This window comes from Nasonia vitripennis, chromosome 4 (genome assembly GCF_009193385.2).
Source record: "Nasonia vitripennis strain AsymCx chromosome 4, Nvit_psr_1.1, whole genome shotgun sequence".
NCBI lineage: Eukaryota > Metazoa > Arthropoda > Insecta > Hymenoptera > Pteromalidae > Nasonia > Nasonia vitripennis.
In genome coordinates this window covers 26,204,711-26,223,576 of record NC_045760.1, presented here as the reverse complement: position 1 = coordinate 26,223,576, position 18,866 = coordinate 26,204,711, and the positions used below count along the sequence as shown (strand labels likewise).

The 18,866-nt window shown below is 33.0% G+C and overlaps 5 protein-coding genes across 12 annotated transcripts; 1 reads left to right on the top strand and 4 right to left on the bottom strand.

Moving 5' to 3' along the window:
- Positions 1-22: 22 nt before the first annotated feature.
- LOC100116970 (ataxin-7-like protein 3) lies at positions 23-3,409 on the bottom strand. Its single transcript, XM_001601279.6, has 2 exons — positions 2,387-3,409; positions 23-1,783 (listed from the first exon to the last, which is right to left on the bottom strand). Exons 1-2 carry the CDS (start codon positions 2,601-2,603, stop codon positions 963-965), a joined length of 1,038 nt encoding a protein of 345 aa, XP_001601329.1. The 5' UTR covers positions 2,604-3,409; the 3' UTR covers positions 23-962.
- A 1,049-nt stretch (positions 3,410-4,458) lies between these two features.
- LOC100117049 (40S ribosomal protein S18) lies at positions 4,459-6,076 on the top strand. Of its 3 annotated transcripts, none has more exons than XM_031930744.1 (4): positions 4,459-4,602; positions 5,033-5,218; positions 5,304-5,405; positions 5,862-6,076. In XM_031930744.1, the coding sequence occupies exons 1-4, from the start codon at positions 4,600-4,602 to the stop codon at positions 6,027-6,029; spliced, it is 459 nt and encodes a 152-aa protein (XP_031786604.1). In that variant the 5' UTR covers positions 4,459-4,599; the 3' UTR covers positions 6,030-6,076. The 3 variants fall into 3 exon arrangements, with proteins under 3 accessions (XP_031786604.1, XP_032455477.1, XP_031786605.1); XM_032599586.1 differs by having other exon boundaries at positions 4,560-4,684; XM_031930745.2 differs by lacking the exon at positions 4,459-4,602 and adding an exon at positions 4,761-4,948.
- LOC100117086 (endophilin-B1) lies at positions 6,072-12,043 on the bottom strand. Of its 4 annotated transcripts, XM_031930739.2 has the most exons (9): positions 11,846-12,041; positions 11,443-11,584; positions 11,122-11,250; positions 10,881-11,043; positions 10,747-10,810; positions 10,625-10,660; positions 9,890-10,080; positions 7,563-7,698; positions 6,072-6,611 (listed from the first exon to the last, which is right to left on the bottom strand). In XM_031930739.2, exons 1-9 carry the CDS (start codon positions 11,906-11,908, stop codon positions 6,501-6,503), a joined length of 1,035 nt encoding a protein of 344 aa, XP_031786599.1. In that variant the 5' UTR covers positions 11,909-12,041; the 3' UTR covers positions 6,072-6,500. The 4 variants fall into 4 exon arrangements, with proteins under 4 accessions (XP_031786599.1, XP_031786600.1, XP_031786601.1 ...); XM_031930740.2 differs by lacking the exon at positions 10,625-10,660 and having other exon boundaries at positions 11,846-12,043; XM_031930741.2 differs by lacking the exons at positions 6,072-6,611; positions 7,563-7,698 and adding an exon at positions 8,427-9,098 and having other exon boundaries at positions 11,846-12,032.
- A 223-nt stretch (positions 12,044-12,266) lies between these two features.
- LOC100678237 (ankyrin-3) lies at positions 12,267-16,434 on the bottom strand. 2 transcript variants are annotated; one of them, XM_008215732.3, is made up of 3 exons: positions 16,226-16,434; positions 15,847-16,045; positions 12,267-15,725 (listed from the first exon to the last, which is right to left on the bottom strand). In XM_008215732.3, the coding sequence occupies exon 3, from the start codon at positions 15,704-15,706 to the stop codon at positions 12,911-12,913; it is 2,796 nt and encodes a 931-aa protein (XP_008213954.1). In that variant the 5' UTR covers positions 15,707-15,725; positions 15,847-16,045; positions 16,226-16,434; the 3' UTR covers positions 12,267-12,910. The 2 variants fall into 2 exon arrangements, with proteins under 2 accessions (XP_008213954.1, XP_008213955.1); XM_008215733.3 differs by having other exon boundaries at positions 15,847-16,040.
- Positions 16,435-16,739: 305 nt separating this feature from the next.
- On the bottom strand, positions 16,740-18,567 carry LOC100116612. Of its 2 annotated transcripts, none has more exons than XM_001600119.6 (3): positions 18,270-18,567; positions 17,171-17,977; positions 16,740-17,084 (listed from the first exon to the last, which is right to left on the bottom strand). In XM_001600119.6, the coding sequence occupies exons 2-3, from the start codon at positions 17,951-17,953 to the stop codon at positions 17,022-17,024; spliced, it is 846 nt and encodes a 281-aa protein (XP_001600169.1). In that variant the 5' UTR covers positions 17,954-17,977; positions 18,270-18,567; the 3' UTR covers positions 16,740-17,021. The 2 variants fall into 2 exon arrangements, with proteins under 2 accessions (XP_001600169.1, XP_003427950.1); XM_003427902.4 differs by having other exon boundaries at positions 18,247-18,516.
- Between the last annotated feature and the right edge of the window lie 299 nt (positions 18,568-18,866).

Genomic DNA, 18,866 nt, shown 5'->3' with positions numbered 1-18,866 from the left:
TGGAAAAGAAAAGAAAAGCATGTTGAGATGAAAAATTTGTTTATTTTCTCTGAATAAAAATTCAAGTTAATGCTAAATAAGGAAACAGAAGATCATGTGTTTAAAAAAATATAGTTCATCATAATTCAAATAATTTACAAGATTGATAACCTTTTATCCCTAAAATCAACGTCGTTTGTTATAAAAAAAAAAAAAAAATGATTGCTGGAAACAAAAATATCGTTGATTCTTGACACAACATACACACGCACATATGTATGTTTATAATTTAATATAAAACTCGCTGCAGTGTTTTTAAAAAAGTTGTACATGTTAAACTTGATACGAGTCACCGCGACATCATCATAGTCTCTACATTAATTACAATTCATCGTTTTTCATCTAAAAACGTAGAGTACTTTGTACACAGTTCGTAGGAACATCATTAAATATGTTTTTTTCTTTCCTATATTCACATTTGATTCACACACACACGCACACACACACACACGCGCGCGCGCAAGCACACATACATACACACACACACACACTGTTGAAAACGATTAAAATGAAAGGCAGAACGACATAGAGATCTGCACAGTAGTCGGATTTGTTCAAAAGTTATTTTATGAAAAATATCAAACAGCAATTTTCAGCTGATTTTTAAAAATTACTAATAAAATAATACATTTTTTAAGAAGAAAATTGATTTAAACACGAAAATATACTTTATATCACTTCATTCCTAAGTCTAAGTTAAATGAAACTAAACTTATGATCCTTATCACAAATAAAAATAGTCGTAATGTAAATAATAAATAATTACATTGAACATTATTCGTCATAAAATTAAGAGTCGCCGAGTAAACGAGAGCAAAAAAAATGAACTCAGCGACCACTGTGCGACAATAAGAGTTTGAACACAGAAAAAAATACGATTCATAATGCGCTCTATTACAGGCAATGTGAATACAGGATATCGTTCAGTCGGCCTGTGATACAGGCGAGCTCCTGTCGCGCTTGCTACCCTTGCCCTTGCCCTTAGACTTGGTCTCGCGCTTTCTACTAATCGATGAGGTGGAAGTGGTAGAGGCTGAGTCAGCTGGGCTCGAATGACTCGATCCTTCCCTATCCCACCTGGCCAACGTTTCTCTGAGGTTCTGGCTGTCTGTCTCTTCGAAAGTATCGATGTCGATGTGCATGCTGTTGCTGTCCTGACCATTACCGCTGCCGTTGTTTTGACCCAAAGAGGCCTCCAGGTTCGCGCGCATTTCTTTGCGTTGATCATCGCTATGCTGTGGGCAGCGCATGGACCTGGTGCAGAGTTTCTTCGTGTGCTCCGAGACGACGCCGCAGATTTGCTGAAGCAGGGCTTTCTTTTCGTCGAGCGACATGTTCTCATAATTGGACGGAGAGCTCTCGTTGCTCGTGTAGATGAGCTCGTTGAGGCTGTCGCTGCCATTCTTTTGTCCGGTAGAACCGACGCTTCCAGTGCTGCTGTTCTTCGGCTGTTTTAGCTTCTTGAGGCCATTGCGGTCCTTGCGCCGTTTGCGCTTGTCGTTGTTGACGCTCCAGTCGACGTCATCGTCGTCGTCGCTTATCACGCCACTGTAAGTCGTCAGATCCTTGGAGTTATTGGCGATACGTCGCGAGGCTATGCGCGAACTGTTTCTGCCCATGCCCATGCATTTCTCCAGGTGGGTCGCGAAGCGACTCGCCGCCACGCCCCGGTCGCAGTTTGGACAATTACATTCCTGGGACTTTTTGATCGGGTGTTGGCCAAACACATCTAAACCAGGAGAGTCTGGAAATCAACAATTTCATTTTAGAAACCTATTTTGAACAGTGATCATGGATAACTTAGGTGTACTTCTATTTTATAATAAATTAAGATTCTTTATTTTTATTTCTTCACTAAGCATCAGTCATTTAGTAGTGAAAAATAATCAAGAAAAAATGTATTTTACGCAAATAGAGCCTACTCCTTTAAATGAGTTTTTTTTGTTGATAATGCAAGAGAAGATGATTCATCCCAAAGAAAAAATGGAACTCTTGCCAATCAATACTGTAAGAGCCATCAATACTGTAAGAACACAAAATTGTTTGCTTCAAAAATATAAAGAGCTTATACTGATCAAACTACAATGTAAATGATGACTGTGAGATACAACAGGCAAACATTGATGTTGGATAAATAAACCTTTTAAAAATACTCATAATTAACATATATTTGTTAGATATACCATAGAGTTAAATAGAAAGCAAGCCTACTACATGAATCATTGGGCAAGAGATAAGCCGGAAAAAAGTACAACCCACAAGAAGTTTGTTAGACAGTAAAACATTCTTGAGCTGTTATGATAAAAAGCCACATCTTCAGAGTGTAAAATCAGGCTTGACTCCTTACCTACGATGGCATAGGACTCATCATCCGGAATGCCTTCCTCCACATCGGAGCTGCCAGTCTTGGTCATGCGATGCACGTCGAACACAAAACCCATGAGAACCTCGTCTAGCAAGTCCTCATAGATTTCCTTGGTGGCAGCCTCGACGTTCTCAGGCTTGCCCATGAACTCGAGGAAGCACCGGTTGAGCTCCTGTATCCTGTCGTCGGTTACAGACATCCTGCTGGCCTCTTTACAAACTGCCAACGGTGATGCTGTCAACGATGCTCCTGCTGCAACTCCGAGCAGTGCAGCGAAACGACGACGACGATCTGCTGCCGGCGGCGCCGCTGCTGCTGTAATTCTTGTGGCGCGTCCTCGGAAAGGGACATTCGCATGCCGTAAGGGGCTGCTTCGTCGGCTCTTTTGTTTCGCTGGCCCGCAGACTGGAGCCCGACCTCGGTGCCGGGATAAGCGGGTTAGCACTTTACCCGCCTTCCTCCGCACTTTCCTTATTCTAACCAACAAACGACAGGCACTATATCGCCAGGATATACTATTAGTCTATACTAAATACTACTCGGTCGCCGTCGCTGCACATCTGTTCTTCGAGCTGTGTGGGTGAGTTGTGTGTGCGATTCAATTCAGCAACCGCATCAGTCAGACTCAGAGTGTCTAGGTCTACCTACTGATGCGTGCTCTGTCTGTCTCGCTCTCGCTCAGTTCGAGATCCGAACTTCTCCCCCTCCCTCTTTGACTATCCCTCCTTCTCCTTCGTACAACGCGTTTTATTTACTTATACTTCGCTAAAACGCGTTTCAGACTAGAAAAGAGCAAGGCCTTGCCCTTTCCGGCTGCTGTCCGCGATATAATAATACACCCGGCTAATGTTAAACAAAGCCGTTTTCCCTAAAAGTTGGACGCACTGATGTTGATCCAAAATTCAAAGCTTTGAAAAATCTACTATCTCTTATGCATGACATTGGCCCTACAGCTATACAATTAAATTTGGGATAATTGCGATACAGGTATGCCGCCGTTACCTCTGTACAAGCTGACTACACACTGCACATATATATATTATATATAGGCGGCCATTAGGCGGCACACGAATGCGAAGAAAATTCCCGTACCCTGTCTGTCGTCGAAAATCTAATACTGTGTATAAAATATACACAATTCAGTTCTATAATATTCTGAATTGATAGGCAACACGTACACAAAAAATAATTGACCTCACTACATTACATCATGCTTAAAATAAATTCGAAGCATCAGACCGTTTTTTTATTTTTTGTATAGGTTTTACATTTAAAATCTTTGTGAGGCTTGATATAATATGAGATCTCATATAATACCTATTTTTACGCGGGAGACCAACAAATCACCAGTGCTCAAGAACAGTTTAACTTTACCGATCAAGCTTAAGGATTTGAAAAATCGCAAATCCAAATGCTGAACGGCTCATTAAACAAGAGTATGAATGATGAATCTGATTCTACAGAACTTTTATATGGAAAAACGGAGAAACTCACTGCGGAAAAGATTGTCGACGACGGTCCGTCATTTTTCAAAAAGGTAAAAATTAATTCGAAGATTATATAGTCATTGAATGTTTATTATTACTTTTAGCAAAGTAAAGGATGGATAAACTGCTTTAAAAGGACCAACCGCACATAGCCGTTATTAGAGGCGGAAAAGAAACCATCAGGCTGCGGTGTGGAAGATTATTCAAACGAAATTGATTTATCCGCAAGTTTCATAAATTCTAAAACTCCCGATCTGTCAATGAACAGTAATAGCGATGACCAAGAGCAGTCCAAGGAAATTTTGTCGATGGATTTACTCAAGAATGTCGATGACTTTTATACCTGGTGTGAACAACAAATGGACATCTCGACTCAAGATTTGCTAATTTTGAAAAAGTTGCGCGACAATGCAGAAAAAAAAATCGAAGCTTTAGACGATAACTGACTTCTTTTGTTAATAAATTTTGTTAACGTATTTTTTTTTTTCAATAAACTATTATTTTCATAAAAAATAAAAATTATTTTTACAATTTATTTATAATCCTGAATAGTTTTTTTCGAATAGTCAAATTGCGGCTTTTATTTAAATAATTTACGAAGTGAAGTGCGAACAGTATAAGGCAAAATTCGATTATAATCGAAAAGCTAGACCACGCCGGGCCTTCCGCTGCAACTTCAACCTCTTTCGAAGCTTGACAGGCAGCACGATGGTAAGGATTCATATTTTTGTGCTAAAAAATCCAAAAAATTCAATGTCATCGCGAACAATGGATGCATTTATTATGACGAAACGTAATTAAGATACCTTAACAATTATGGTTTGATAAATATTTTATGTCACTAATGCAAATATCGCAATTTTCGAGCCGATATGACTACTTGTCATATGTTAGGTTATGGTACCGCTAACCTGGTATCATACGTGTTTACACTAGCATATTATACCATACAGTATATAACATTATTAATAATTTCGATAGCAGAGTGTATTTGTTGATAAAGGGCATATTATACCGGTTTTTGTAAGCATCTAGTACTTCAAACAGTGAAACAATGGTCCTATGAGAAATTCTGTGTTGGATATTATTTGTGGTATTCTTTCGAAAGTTTAATAATTCATTATTATTTTTTCATTTACAGTCGCTCGTCATCCCAGAGAAGTTTCAACACATTCTTCGTGTCGTGGGCACGAACATTGATGGTAACAGGAAAGTCATGTTTGCCATGACTGCCATCAAGGGTGTGGGAAGGCGATATGCTAATATTGTCCTGAAGAAGGCCGACATCGACCTTGACAAGCGAGCTGGTGAATGTTCCGAAGAGGAGGTGAGTTTAAAACCATACTAAAAAAGCATTGCCATTAAATTACGATTCTTTTGCATGAACTAATATTTGCTGTATGATTCCACAGGTTGAAAAAATTGTCACAATTATGGCTAACCCCAGACAATACAAAATCCCTGACTGGTTCCTCAACAGGCAAAAGGACATTGTTGACGGAAAATACTCACAGGTAACTGATTCATTCTTAATTAAAAAATTTCTTTCATTAAAGTTTTATGCAAGGTAGCTATTTAATAATGCACAATAACACGGTTAGTCGTGGTTTTAAATACGCGATTTGACTGGTAGATTGTGCAATAGTGACTGCGTTTAATTAAACTTCTGAATACATATTATTCAAAGGTTAAATAATTTTTTAAAATGCAACATATTTCTATACAAAACTTTTCTTTTTGAATAATGGTTCGTTCTAAAATTGTTTAATAACTTCGTGTGTAGTTGTGTAAAGATAAATGTACTCAAAATTAATTTTTGGCATGTAAATGCATAAAAATGTAGTGAAATTCTTGTAACACGATAACTTACTGCACTTGTTTTTCAAACTTCATTATCAATTTTATTTGTTTTAATTTCTTGCAAATACTTGTTCAATGATGTTATATCTAATTACTATTCTATTTTTCAGCTTACGAGTTCCAACTTGGACTCAAAGCTTCGTGAGGATTTGGAACGCATGAAGAAGATTCGTGCACACAGAGGTCTCCGACACTACTGGGGCCTCAGGGTACGCGGTCAACACACCAAGACAACAGGACGACGTGGTCGCACTGTTGGTGTGTCCAAGAAGAAGTAATTTAATAATTATGTATTAAATAAAATAAAATTTTTTCAAATATTGAATGTTTGAATTTTTTTATTTATACTCTGCAAGCAACATTATTACTTTTCACAAATTCATATTACTAAATGTTTGGTCATTTAACTAACATTAGACTCTACAAATTTAAAAACATTAAGACTTATACATTTGTAAAATACAACAGGCAGTATCAATATATTGTTTGATCTCTCCATTGAATGCCATAAATATCTTAAATTTTATTACAATTGCATAGGTAATACTGTACAGTGTATTATAACGCGGAATGACTAAAATTGGAAACTTCAAAAATACTTGTATATCACATAGTGAAATTTGTAATTGATTACTTATAATTGATTTGGTTTCAAAGATTTTCTGCACAATGGCAAATACATAAGTTTCATTGCTTAATCAATCAACTTGCTAAATATTTAATTGCGGTGGAAGCATTTAATCACAATTTTATTGATATGAGAGGATTTCTAAAAAAACTTTGGGGACTCTTCCACGTTGATTGCCTCGAAAACCAAGTAGATAATCTTCATCTCCTGGAATTTCTCTTACTGATATGACCTACGAAATAATTTTTCTTTCAAAAAGGATTTAGATATGTCAAAAACACAAAGGACACTAAGGGAAAGGAAAACTTATAAATAAACAATAAAAATTATATACAGTGCAATAAATTTGACGTTTATTAGAATGCACAGAAAGGAATTAAAATATATTCACGTTATATACAAAAGGATATGCTTATATTCATATATATTCTTAAACTTGCATTAAAAAAATACTTTAGTAAAATAACATACAGGACGTAAATGACGAAAAATCAAAAACTACATAGATTACAATATACATACAATTTTTAAATATAACGTTCAAAATATCTCATGTGCATAAACTAAACTACATATATCATAAACTTTAGAATATTGCATTTAATAACTATCAACTAAATTATTCATGCGACAACATATTATATAGTTGTCTCTTTTGTAGAAATAAACAAGTTTAAATAGAGTGTGTTAATAAAAAATTATTGAATAAATAACTTTATAAAAGTGTATAATTATGTCCTAATAACTAAATACAATAAACTTTATTAACAATAGTGAGTGACACAAAATAAAAAATTACACGATTTAATGGTACAAAAAATCATGATCTGCTCATGCATTAACTACTATTCTAAATATTAAATTATTATTGCATCACTTTTGTTTTGCATAATTCATAAAAAAAACCTACAACTAAAAGCAAAAAAACAAACGCAACAAAAAGAAAAATTTTGAAAAATGCGCAGTAAAAAAAAGATGACAAACAGTATCAGAATATACAAAAAGTGAGGTTTTCATCCTTATAATATAATATACTTATAGACTAAAAATAAATGCTAAATGTATAATGCACTTATTCTTGCTGAAGGTTACAAATAATCATCCAACATGCTTCAACAAAACAGCTACACATTGGTGGCATGCTCTCTTCTCCTGGTCTGGCTCAAATAACAAATTTGTTTACCTCATTCTGTGACACACTAAGTTCTTCTTCATCCCTTGCTTCATAGTCACAGATTACTCTTGCTCTTTCTTGACCATTTTCCACAGGCTCAGTGGAGTTTATCGAGGTAGTCGGGTGGAATGAAGCCCCAGGTAAACTGGGAGGGAGAAATTTTTAATGGGGTAAACTTTAGGAAGTGTGATATATTTACAATTGTTTACGTGCTCTGACATTTTTAACTTATTTAGCTTTAATAAAGTTCTGGTTATATATGTCTATTTTGTTAGTATAAGTATACAACCTTAACTTTTTGAATTTTTAAGCATAAATTAAAGGTATGTAGTTTTTTTCTATGATAAATTACTTTTTACTTAAATATCACAATTTATGCCAAAGAATCGTAAAATCGCATATTTTATACAACAAATTATTTTAATTCAGCAATTAGAAAAATTTACCATATCTTGTCATTCACTTAGACAATTGTGTTTCATGCAGGATTTTTATAATGTATTCATAAATTATTTGATGAAAACACATATAAAATAAATTGCTAAAAAATACTAAAAATTAAAAAAATTGTACAAAATTTTTCAGTGAATTGTAGCAATAATTTAAAGCAGTATGCATAATGATAGGTGATTAACTTAAACATTTTACATGTAACAAAGTAACAGACACTTACAAACATATATTTAACAGAATTACATTTGTTCAATTTATTAAGAAACTCTTGAATTAGGACATGCATTTGTCTTGAGTGGGTAATTTAGGATTAAGGAGTAATTAATATATTTAACTGTTCCAATCAGAGAAAATAAATCATAATACATACATTTAGTTGAAAAGAAGAAGTGATGTGAAATTTTAAAGAAAGTTAAGACATTTGATTAATTGGAAATAATTTATTCCCATTATTGTTATTATATAATATTTTACAATCTTTCATGGGCTGTTGTACCTCTAAACCTTAGACTAGTGTCATAGTTTTACAAGGAACTTGGGACGCAAGGAACATCTGTATTTCTATTCTACGAATTGACTAGTATTACTCCACCATATTTAATCCAAACATCAAAAAATGATATGTGCATAATACCCAAAGTATATGAATTATAGCAGTCTACTTATATCTTTAATAACATAAAAAAAAGTTAGTATTTGTAATATAAGTATTTTACTATATAAATGTCTCTTTAATTATTAAACTTAACAAAAAATATAAATCAATCTAAATATAAAGTTCAATCTAGAAAAAATATCACCAACCAGTGTTTATCAATCTGATTTATGAACTATACCACACTGGGTATGAATAAATAATATAAAAGAACATAACAAAGTGGAGTGGAGATAGTAGAATTACAATAGGTATTTTAGGTAAGTAAGAGAGAGATAGACTAGATTTTAGAAACATCCGTGTCAAATGTAGCAGTGACATAGGCAGATCCAGCAAGAGGCTGATGGGTGGGCGAATTTTGGGATTGTGTGGGCGAGGGGGTTAGCTCGATCACTTCCTCACTGTTGACTCGCAGCAGAGGACTTGGCTGACGCGCCCTGCAACCCCAAGCATGCCAGCAAAGATAGAGTAAAGTATTAGAGAGATTTTATCAGTGAACTTAATTGCAGAGTTTTTAAGCTATCAATAAAATTCCAGCAAAGCTATTATATAAAAACTCTAGAAATTAAAGAGGCTGTAGTTAATATTTTCGTGTGGTCTGTTTTGTATTAAAAAATTAAATTTCTGCGTGAAAAAAATTTCTTCTGAAAAAATACTTTCTTATAACAATAATTGATCAAATAATTAATTTCGTTCCCTTTTATACATCAAGATGAGCAAACATATATGCTTATCATAATAATTTTTTTAAATAAAAAAAATAAACCTGTAGTTACTAATATGCATTGAAAATCGAAAAAGTTTAGAAAACAAGTTATTGTAATGTAACTGTTCATGCAACTTTTTGAAGAATTTTTATTCACACATTGATCATGCTCAATAGTAAATTGGTTAGCTATGAAGTCTTTAGCAACATATAGTTATACATTTAGTAAACTAATTCATTACTATTACTATTTCAAACATATTGTAAGTATTACATTTTAGAAACATTAATGCAAGCCTAGAAGGATTTTCACGAATGAGTAATGATTCAAGCATCATCTAAATACCCAACGGCGTGCAGTACGCCACTTACAACCAACACAAAACATTACTCACTCGGATCACTCGAGAGTAGGAAAGCTGTATTCAAAAATATTGCAAGTAAAGCAACAAGGTAGTGCAGGAAAATGTTATGATTTTAAAGTTAGTAATATTGTAGAAGAAAGCTAAAAAAAATTCTTACCCTGCTAATTCTCGTTGTAATTCTTGCATTGTTGCATGACACTGTGCATAATGACGAGTTTGAGCTTCAACAAATTCGTGTAAACAACGAAGATGGCCAGCTTGGGAACTTGAGACTCCTTCAAGTAGAAGCTTAGTTATTTCTGCCTGTCGATCAAATTCGGATTGGGCTACTCTCAGCTCCCGTTCTGCCTGAGTTTAGAAAAAAATGTTTTATTTTTCCATCAAAAATGTTTATTCAAGCGACTTTTTAAAAATCGTTTAAATTGCAGGTACGATTTCTAAGTCAACCACTACATGATAAATCCAGTATTCTGACATATTTTGCTACTTCTTTATTACTAAGTCAAATTGAAAACTAATTTAAATAAATTAAAGTCAGTATACTGTGTAACAAAAAAATTAATATAATTACAATAATCAAGATTTAACTCAAAATAAATGCTTCTGCAATATGTCAGTGTTGCCTACAAAGACTAATACAATTCAAAAACATATACTCAAGTTTAACAGGTCTTAGAAAAATCTATTTAACTCTTGGTCTTTTTTGAATAGTACGAGTCTTTGCAGGAGCCAATGATACATACTAATGTAAATATAAATTAAAAAGAAAGAAGTGTTGCATAAGTCAACTTATTATTAGGTGATAACATTTTTCAAATAAATTTTTCATGCTTAACAGTGTACATAAACAATACATTTCTGTAGGTCTTATAAAGATCAGCTATATTAGTACCTGATCAAGTAGTACTTCGGCAGAAATGCCGCTCTCCTATTTAATGCCGCAATATTTTTAAAGTTGAGAATTAAGACACTTAAAAAAAATTTTTATAAATTCTATTCATGAACAAAACTTACACTCTGCTGACCCAGCATACTTCTAGCCTTTCGTACACGCCTCTTGCATGAATCCAAATCCAGCCTTTAAAAAAATCAAATATTAGCTAAATTTTCACATTTTTTTTTATATGCACACTAAAATTCAAGGATACCTTTTGCTTTCCAAAATAGCCATTTCCTTACTTATTGTTTTCATTTCTCCATCTAAAAACTTTCTCAAAGGTTGTATATAACAGTTGGCTGCTGTACCAATGAAGTCCCTTTCAATTTGTCCCAATTTTTGCTGACAATGACCAACTTTGATCAAAGCACTACCTATATAAGCAATAAAAAATCATTATTTTAGCTCATAGAAGCATAATAGTATGAAAAGAAATTAACAAAGTCTTTTACCATAAGCAATTCCTGGTCCAAAATCATTGCCAGCCTCTATCATATCTATACCAACGTATTCTAAGTTACTGAGCCTATTAGGCTTCCTTTTATCAATTTTCTCATAGAAGAAATCTTCGATCCTATTACCTGGAAATTGAAGCATTTTTATGAAGTTAGAAAATACTTAACCTTTTCATTGAAACAAAGAGCAACAATGTAATCGATTGCAGAGGATTATGATGTTTGAATGATGACTACACAATAATAACATAATAACAAAGCATATCTATAGAGACACTGAGCGTTCTAGTGTACAGTCTATATACAGCGATATATTACCAGGATTAGGTGTCAGCATTGCCTCCATGTTCCTGAGTATTTTTTCTGTCCAGGTCTTTGTTGCATTTGCTCGCTCTGCCAAATGTTCGAAATGAGCATCGAGTTCTGTTTTCTCAGATGTTCCTAGAGTCTCCTCTGTGATCTATAATAATGCAATAATGAAAAAGCTTCATGTTGTCATACAAATTGATAAAATCGATTGTTTCTACTAAGGAGGTCAGTAGTATGAGAGAACGTAGCACGTAGGTAAATAAGAAGAAAAAATCCCTTCATATACAAAAGAAGACATAAAATGTCAGAGGAAGAATGACACACAGTGTTTGATTACACCCACACGCAGGCGAAAACAAAGTTCACGGACGGTCAAAAGTTATCACGGAAGTCGATTGGACTTTCATCTTACCTGCACAACTCGGCTAAGGGCTGCGCCAGCATCTTTTACAAATTTTTTAACGTTGAAATCCATTATGTGCTAATTCCAGTCGCAATTTTTGACGAACACCTACTTTTTACACACACCTTAGCGAGAAGTCCGTTCGCTCGCTAGTCTCGGTCTCCGCGAGTACAAGTCCGAGCTCGGAGAGCTCCCACTATCGATCACTGATTCGCTATCAAACCGCGCCGAGGCAGCACGCGATTTACCCGCGAAATTTAAACGCGTTCACTATATCTATACAGATGTATAACTATACTTACTCAGCTGGATTATGACTTTATCGCGCTCATATAATCTCATGCAGTTATAGTATATAATCATAGTCATTACAGTGTGTATAAATCATTAAAAATAATTCATGGGTGTAATAATTTGGCACAAAAAAATGTATCTTACAATACGACAAATATATATTTTCATACAAAAATAATCAAGTGGTATAAAAAGTAATTATGTCATATAAATAGAATGTTATACGAAATAGTTATGTAAAAAGGTATTCTCTGCTGTATACATATGGTTCAACTTATTTCAATATAAATTTGATGTAGATCATACAAAAATAGTTGTTTAGCATTGGATATCATCATTTGACTATTATTTATAAGATTTAAATACTACAATTGATCACCTAGTTCAAGTAATACATTTAAGTTAGTGACAATTTATTTTAATACTTAGTTTTCGTGTAGGAATAAATTTCTGAACTGTTTTTAATGTATCTTACTTGATCACAAAATTGCTTTTCATTTTATTTCTTGACTGAGGTAAAAATCACTATAAGATATAGATATCACCACCAAATTTTAACTTCTGTAAATATTCATGTGATTATGTAGTTCTTTGTTCTTGGTCTTTTTCTAAAAGATATATCATACAAACAAAAATATGTGGATATATACACATCCTCTTAACAAATTTATTATATGTAAAAAAATACTGTTACATCCTTATTTTAATCTACTTATATTTATTTGGGATGATAACAAAAAAACTACTCATATCTCTTAGATTATTGATGGATTTGTTTCATTAATAAACTTTCAACTTTTTTCTTGCACTGGCATGATTACTAGAAGAACTAATACTAGCTATTGACAAATTCTGTAAATCATTTATCAGTAAAGTTTCAAAAATATTTTCAGCTATTACTTCAGGTAATTTGAATTTCAAAAGACTATTCAACGCTGAGGCTGCACACTGCAACCAATATGCTCTAGCTCGAGCTGTGTCAAATTGTTCTTTTAATACATTGTAATACAATGGAAATTTTGATCTATAGTTTGTTAACTCAAATGTTTGGATTATGTCTTCATTGCGAGCACATGCTGCTAATGAATTTGATTTTTTGATCAACACATCATAAACTGATAAACAATCACCAATTTTTTCTTCTTTCATTTTTTCAATTTCATGCAAACAAGAAATTTGTAACTTTTCTGAAAAATCACTCTTGGATATTATTTTCAAATTGTCTATATGAACAAACTTATTTATTGAAGCTAAAAGTGCGATGTGTTTTACAAAAACTTCAATGACATCATTAATATCATAATCTTCATATAAATCACATTCGCACTCACTATAAATCTCATACTGATTTTGAAATGCAACGCTACAAACACATGTTTGATTGTAGATATAATATATAGGTAATCTTTTAAAGTCATCTATAGCATTAATATCAGCACCATAACTAATCAACAATTTTACTAGATTTTGCTGTTCTGTAGACTTGATTGCTGCAGCTAAGTGCAAAGCAGTCCGTCCATATCCATCTCTGGAATTGACATTAGCATGGTGTTCCAAAAGAGTAGAACAAATAGTTTTACTTTTTTTGTTAACAGCAATATGGAGAGGAGATGTAAATACTTGTTTTTTAAACTCCTTAAAATACGAATCATCAGTTTCTTCATTATCATTATCAGTAGCAGAAGTCTTATCTGAACTTGTAAGAGTAGTATTGACATTGGCACTTTTATTCAAAAGTATCTGAATTAATCCAAGATGTTTGTTCCATACTGCAAAATGCAATATTGTTGTACCAAACTCATCACTGACGTTAATATCAGCACCATACTTTAGAAGAATCTGAAGTAAAACGATATGACTTTCTTTTGCGGCATTTAAAAGTGAAGAAGTAATATTCAAAATGTTTGCACCTCTGCTTAACAAGAAATTGAGTATCTTTATATTATTGCATTCAATTGCATAGCCGATAGGTGTTTGCCCATGCAGATCTACAGCATTAACATTGCAGTTATAGTCTATAAGTAATTTAACCACATCATAGTTTTGACACTTAACAGCATAATGCAATAAACTGTTATTATCTTGGTTTTTTGATACATCCATTCCATGCTCTAAAAGATAGTGAACTATCCTGATATGGCCTTCAGCAATAGAATTGCAGAATAAATTCATATTGTCAATTTTTTCAGTTATTCTAAAACCATATTCCAACAATAAGTCTACAACCTTCACATAAAAATAATCTGGATTTGTAATTGCAAACAAAAATGCATCCTGATTTGAAGAGTTCTGAATGCATGGTTTGTACTGTAAAATTTCTTTAATAATCTCAATATCCTTATATTTTACAGCAATGCCCAAAGGGGTTTCATTATTGTTGTCCACTTCATCAACATTGGCACCCTGTACCAAAAGAATTCTTGTTATATCTACACTGAATTCAGCAGCAAAATGCAGTGGACTTTGGTGCATAAAATTTATGATGTTAACATCTGCCTCATATATAATTAACAGCTCAACAATATTCTCATCTCCCATTTCAACTGCAATATGCAGCGGGGTTTCCCCATCAACAGTTTGAATATTAATATCTGCACCCTTTAGTAGAAGCACTTCTATTAATTCAGGCCAATCATTTTCTACCGCCAAGTGTAAAACATTTTTGCCTTCTTTTGTTTTAGCTTTAAAATTAGCATTATACTCTGAAAGAAGTATCACATTTCGTTTGTTTTTATTTTCAACAGCAATATGAAGCGCTGTAATATCACTGTGTTTTATAGCAGCATCAACATCTGCATCATGATTGATAAGTAATTCCATTATATCGCCATCATCAACTTTTGAAGCTAGATGTAAAGGCATAAAATTTTGGTAATAAATAAAATCAATTAAGTTTTCATTTTGAAATCCATTAAGATTAGAAATTTGAACAGGGGCATGCACATCGGCTCCATTATCTAATAACATTCTAACAATTTTTTCATTTCTTTTGCATACTGCTATGTGTAAAGGTGTAAATCCCTTGAAATCATCTTTAACAGTGTAAGCGTTAACATCCACTTTGTGCTTAAGTAGTAATTCAACAATTTCTAAACATTCAATCTCTACTGCAATGTGCATTGGAGTAGTTAAACGAGAATCAGGTACATCCGCTATACTATCATCGTTTAACAACAATTCAGTTACATCAAAATTTCTTCTTTGGCAGCTTATATGTAATGGAGTTTCCCCTCTGTAATTCTTCACATTCAAACAAGCACCTTTTTCAATTAATGCTTTTGCTATGTCAGTTTGATTGTTATAAATTGCTAAATGGATGGGGGTATCAGATATGTCCTCTTCGTTTACTCTGTTGATCCTGCAGCCTTTTGATATAAACCATAATGCCATTTGGCTTCTGTGATATTTGATAGCTGTGCATAGTAGTGCATATCCCTCTGTCCATGTTTCATAGAAATTCAAGCCAGCTTTATTAACAATGTTCTGTACCAATTCTAAATTACCTCTTTGAATTGCAACAATTAAAGGATCCTTTTGTTGTTTTCCATTGCTAAACTTTGGCCTATTTTTCACCATCTTTCAGAAAGAAATAGAGCTAAAAACATAAAATACATAAAAATGATAAAGATTTACTTTATTAATTCGCATAAGTATGCATTTTCAAAAAGTATTATTCACTTTGAAAACTTGTATGTACACATAATATGCAATAATACCTTAATTTATATGCATTCGCCACGTGTTTCACGTATGCGTCTCGTGAAATAAAGGCCAGTACTGATTCATGATTTTCGTATACACCATTGCCGTCTTTACAACGTCAAGTCAGCAGTTTAGTCCGCTGCCCATAAGATCCATTGTTCTTCTTTTTCCATAAAACGTCTGCATATAAGTACTTGGTCGAATAACCCTATACTTAATAAGGGAAATAAAAAATTACCTGTATGTAGTCTATATGCTATCGAAATAAGCTTATTAATAATATTCTCGATTTATATCGTCATTCTGCAAGCAAGTTTATTAATTGCGTATTCGAAGATTTATAGTTTATATCGAGAGATTACTAAGTATTTTTTGAAGATAGGAAAAACTTACCAATGATAATATCACTTTCAAATTAAAAAATTTTGATTTTATCTATAGATAATAACCGCATGTGCTATATGTATACATCCATCCATAATAGTCGCACTTAGCAGCTTATAACCTATATATCGGCATATCATCAGGTATTCGACTATTTACGAAATGTGATACCTGAATCCTAACACAAGCTAGCCTATACCTACAACACAAACTGTAAACACAATCACACTGTGCCTGCGCATCTTAATGTGACTTTTTCCTAGTATCCCTTCTCACTTGTGAATTAATATATTGTTCCTAAATCTTTTTTTACCTATAAATATATAAGTATATACATTCAAAAATCGAAATCAAGTATAATCGCGTTATATTTGATTATAGGTCGATTGTTCTATTATAACGACAGAGCTTTAAATTTTAAGATTTGATTAAGGTATTTTAAAATCGTTGATTAACTATTTTTATGTATTTGAAATTGCATTTTGATTTTTATAAAAAATGAAAACATAATGAAAGGCCCATATAAGCTATAAATTTAATTTTATTAATGATGAATTACAATTTAAAAGTAAAAAAGTATACATATTATTACATCATATCATAGTAAAATTAACATTCAATAAAAAATTTGTACATCCAATACTTCATGAATAATTTAGAAGAAAAACTTTACACACAACGTGTATTCATTGAATTTATTATATTGAAATTAACTATTCTTGATCAAATTGGTAATAACGTGAAATATAATGCTTCTTGAATTTATAAGTAATAAATAAACACTATGATGAGTGTGAAGCTGCTTTCAATTTTTTGTTTTGTTCTTTTCAATTTGATTAAATGGACTCTTTGCATAATTCTTGCTTGACTGAAAATGTTATTGAAAAGCTCATTAGTTTATTGAAATTTTATTTGAATCAGATGTCATAAAATATGTCTTTCAATTGTACTTACTTTTTGAGGTGTGTTTGCATTGTTGGGACTGTTAGCATTGCCAGATGGATTTTTATTAGTACATCTTTGAGTAAAATGACCCTTTTCATTACATTTATCACAAGTGACTTTAAAGGCAGGACAAGCTCCAGGAGGATGAGATGTTCCACATCGCCAGCAAACATTTTTAGTTTTCTTATTAGTATCAGCTGATGTAGCATTAGAATCTTTAGGTTTTGCCTCTGACTTCTCAGCAGCTGCTTTTTTAGTGACTTCCTTCATTTTTTCAGTACTCAGTTCAAATTGCTTGTACAGCATAGTCAATTTTTGCAAATCTAATTCTTTTTCTTGAAAAAGTATTTTCCTAAGATGTTTATCTTTTATATCTAGAATCACCATATCTCTAACTAGGCTGTCAGTTAAATCGCCAAAGTTACATGTTTTGGCTTTCTCTTTTAAATCTGCAATATAAGCTTCAATTGGCTCATTATTCTTCTTTGATCTTGTGTAAAATTTAAAACGTTCTTCAGTTTCCCTCTTTGGTGGATCAAAGTATTCATCAAACTTATTTATCAAAATGTCAAAGTCCTTTTCCTCTTCGTCATCTAACTGCATCTCCTGCATTGCTGCCAAGCCTACTCTTCCTATTTGATTCATTAGGCAGAATGCCTTTTCCTCGTTTGTTTTCTTATCAAAACCAGCTGCTTTGAGAAAAATAATAAATTCTTGTTTCCACATTTTCCATGTTTTATCCATTGGTTTTGTATCAGACAAAGGTGCAGGTGCTCGAGCGAAACCCTCCATTTTTCCTTACTACTGATACAGGGACTGTAAAAAGTATAAAACATCATCCATTGTTAATACAAGCTTATTCTTCAGATTATCTCTGTATATTTGATTATTTATACTCTTAAAATCAAAATCACAACCAGTATAGTTTTTTTAGAGCATACAAAAGCATTCTAAAAAGAGATATAGTCCATATGAACGAAACAAAAAAATTAAGCTTTGTAATGGCAGCAGGTCTTCATTAAAAAACAGGTTTACACTTGCAACCATATGCACTTAATACTAATTTGTAAAATGTATGAACTTACTGTGTTGTATTTCATGTATTTACCTGAAGCACAATTATGATAGAAAACGCTATAAATCCAGGGTATAATAGAATAGGTACTGATAAGGTATTTATTATCGACAGATTACGAATTCGACTTATACGGCGACTATACGCTACCAAGCCTTATTGTCCTCTCCTCTGATGCGTCGAGAGGCGAGAGCAAAAATTACTTTGCGGACTGCGAATACCTATATACTGCGATGCGAACGCGATACCGATACCGTTTGCGCACTAACACATTCTTGAAGCACGGCACACTCTTTATATAGTTTTGAGATGCATCATGGCGACCGAGGATTCCCCCTTTAAGGCTGGTTTTCACATCCACTTGATGAACACGAAATGCATGGAAACTCCTTTGTTAAAATAATCTCTTAGAAGATGAATCACTCATAAAATACGTGACTAAATCAACGAAATGTGCTTGTTATTATTTCATTGGTTGATGGCGATTATAAAAATTATCACTTCGAATTCTTTAAAATAAATATTAATTCTGGAAAACTAACACTTAAATTTCCAGGAATGTGGTGATTTTCGCGCGTCTTTATGAGCCAATGAAAAACCATAAAGAGCTTTAAATATAATCAACTATTG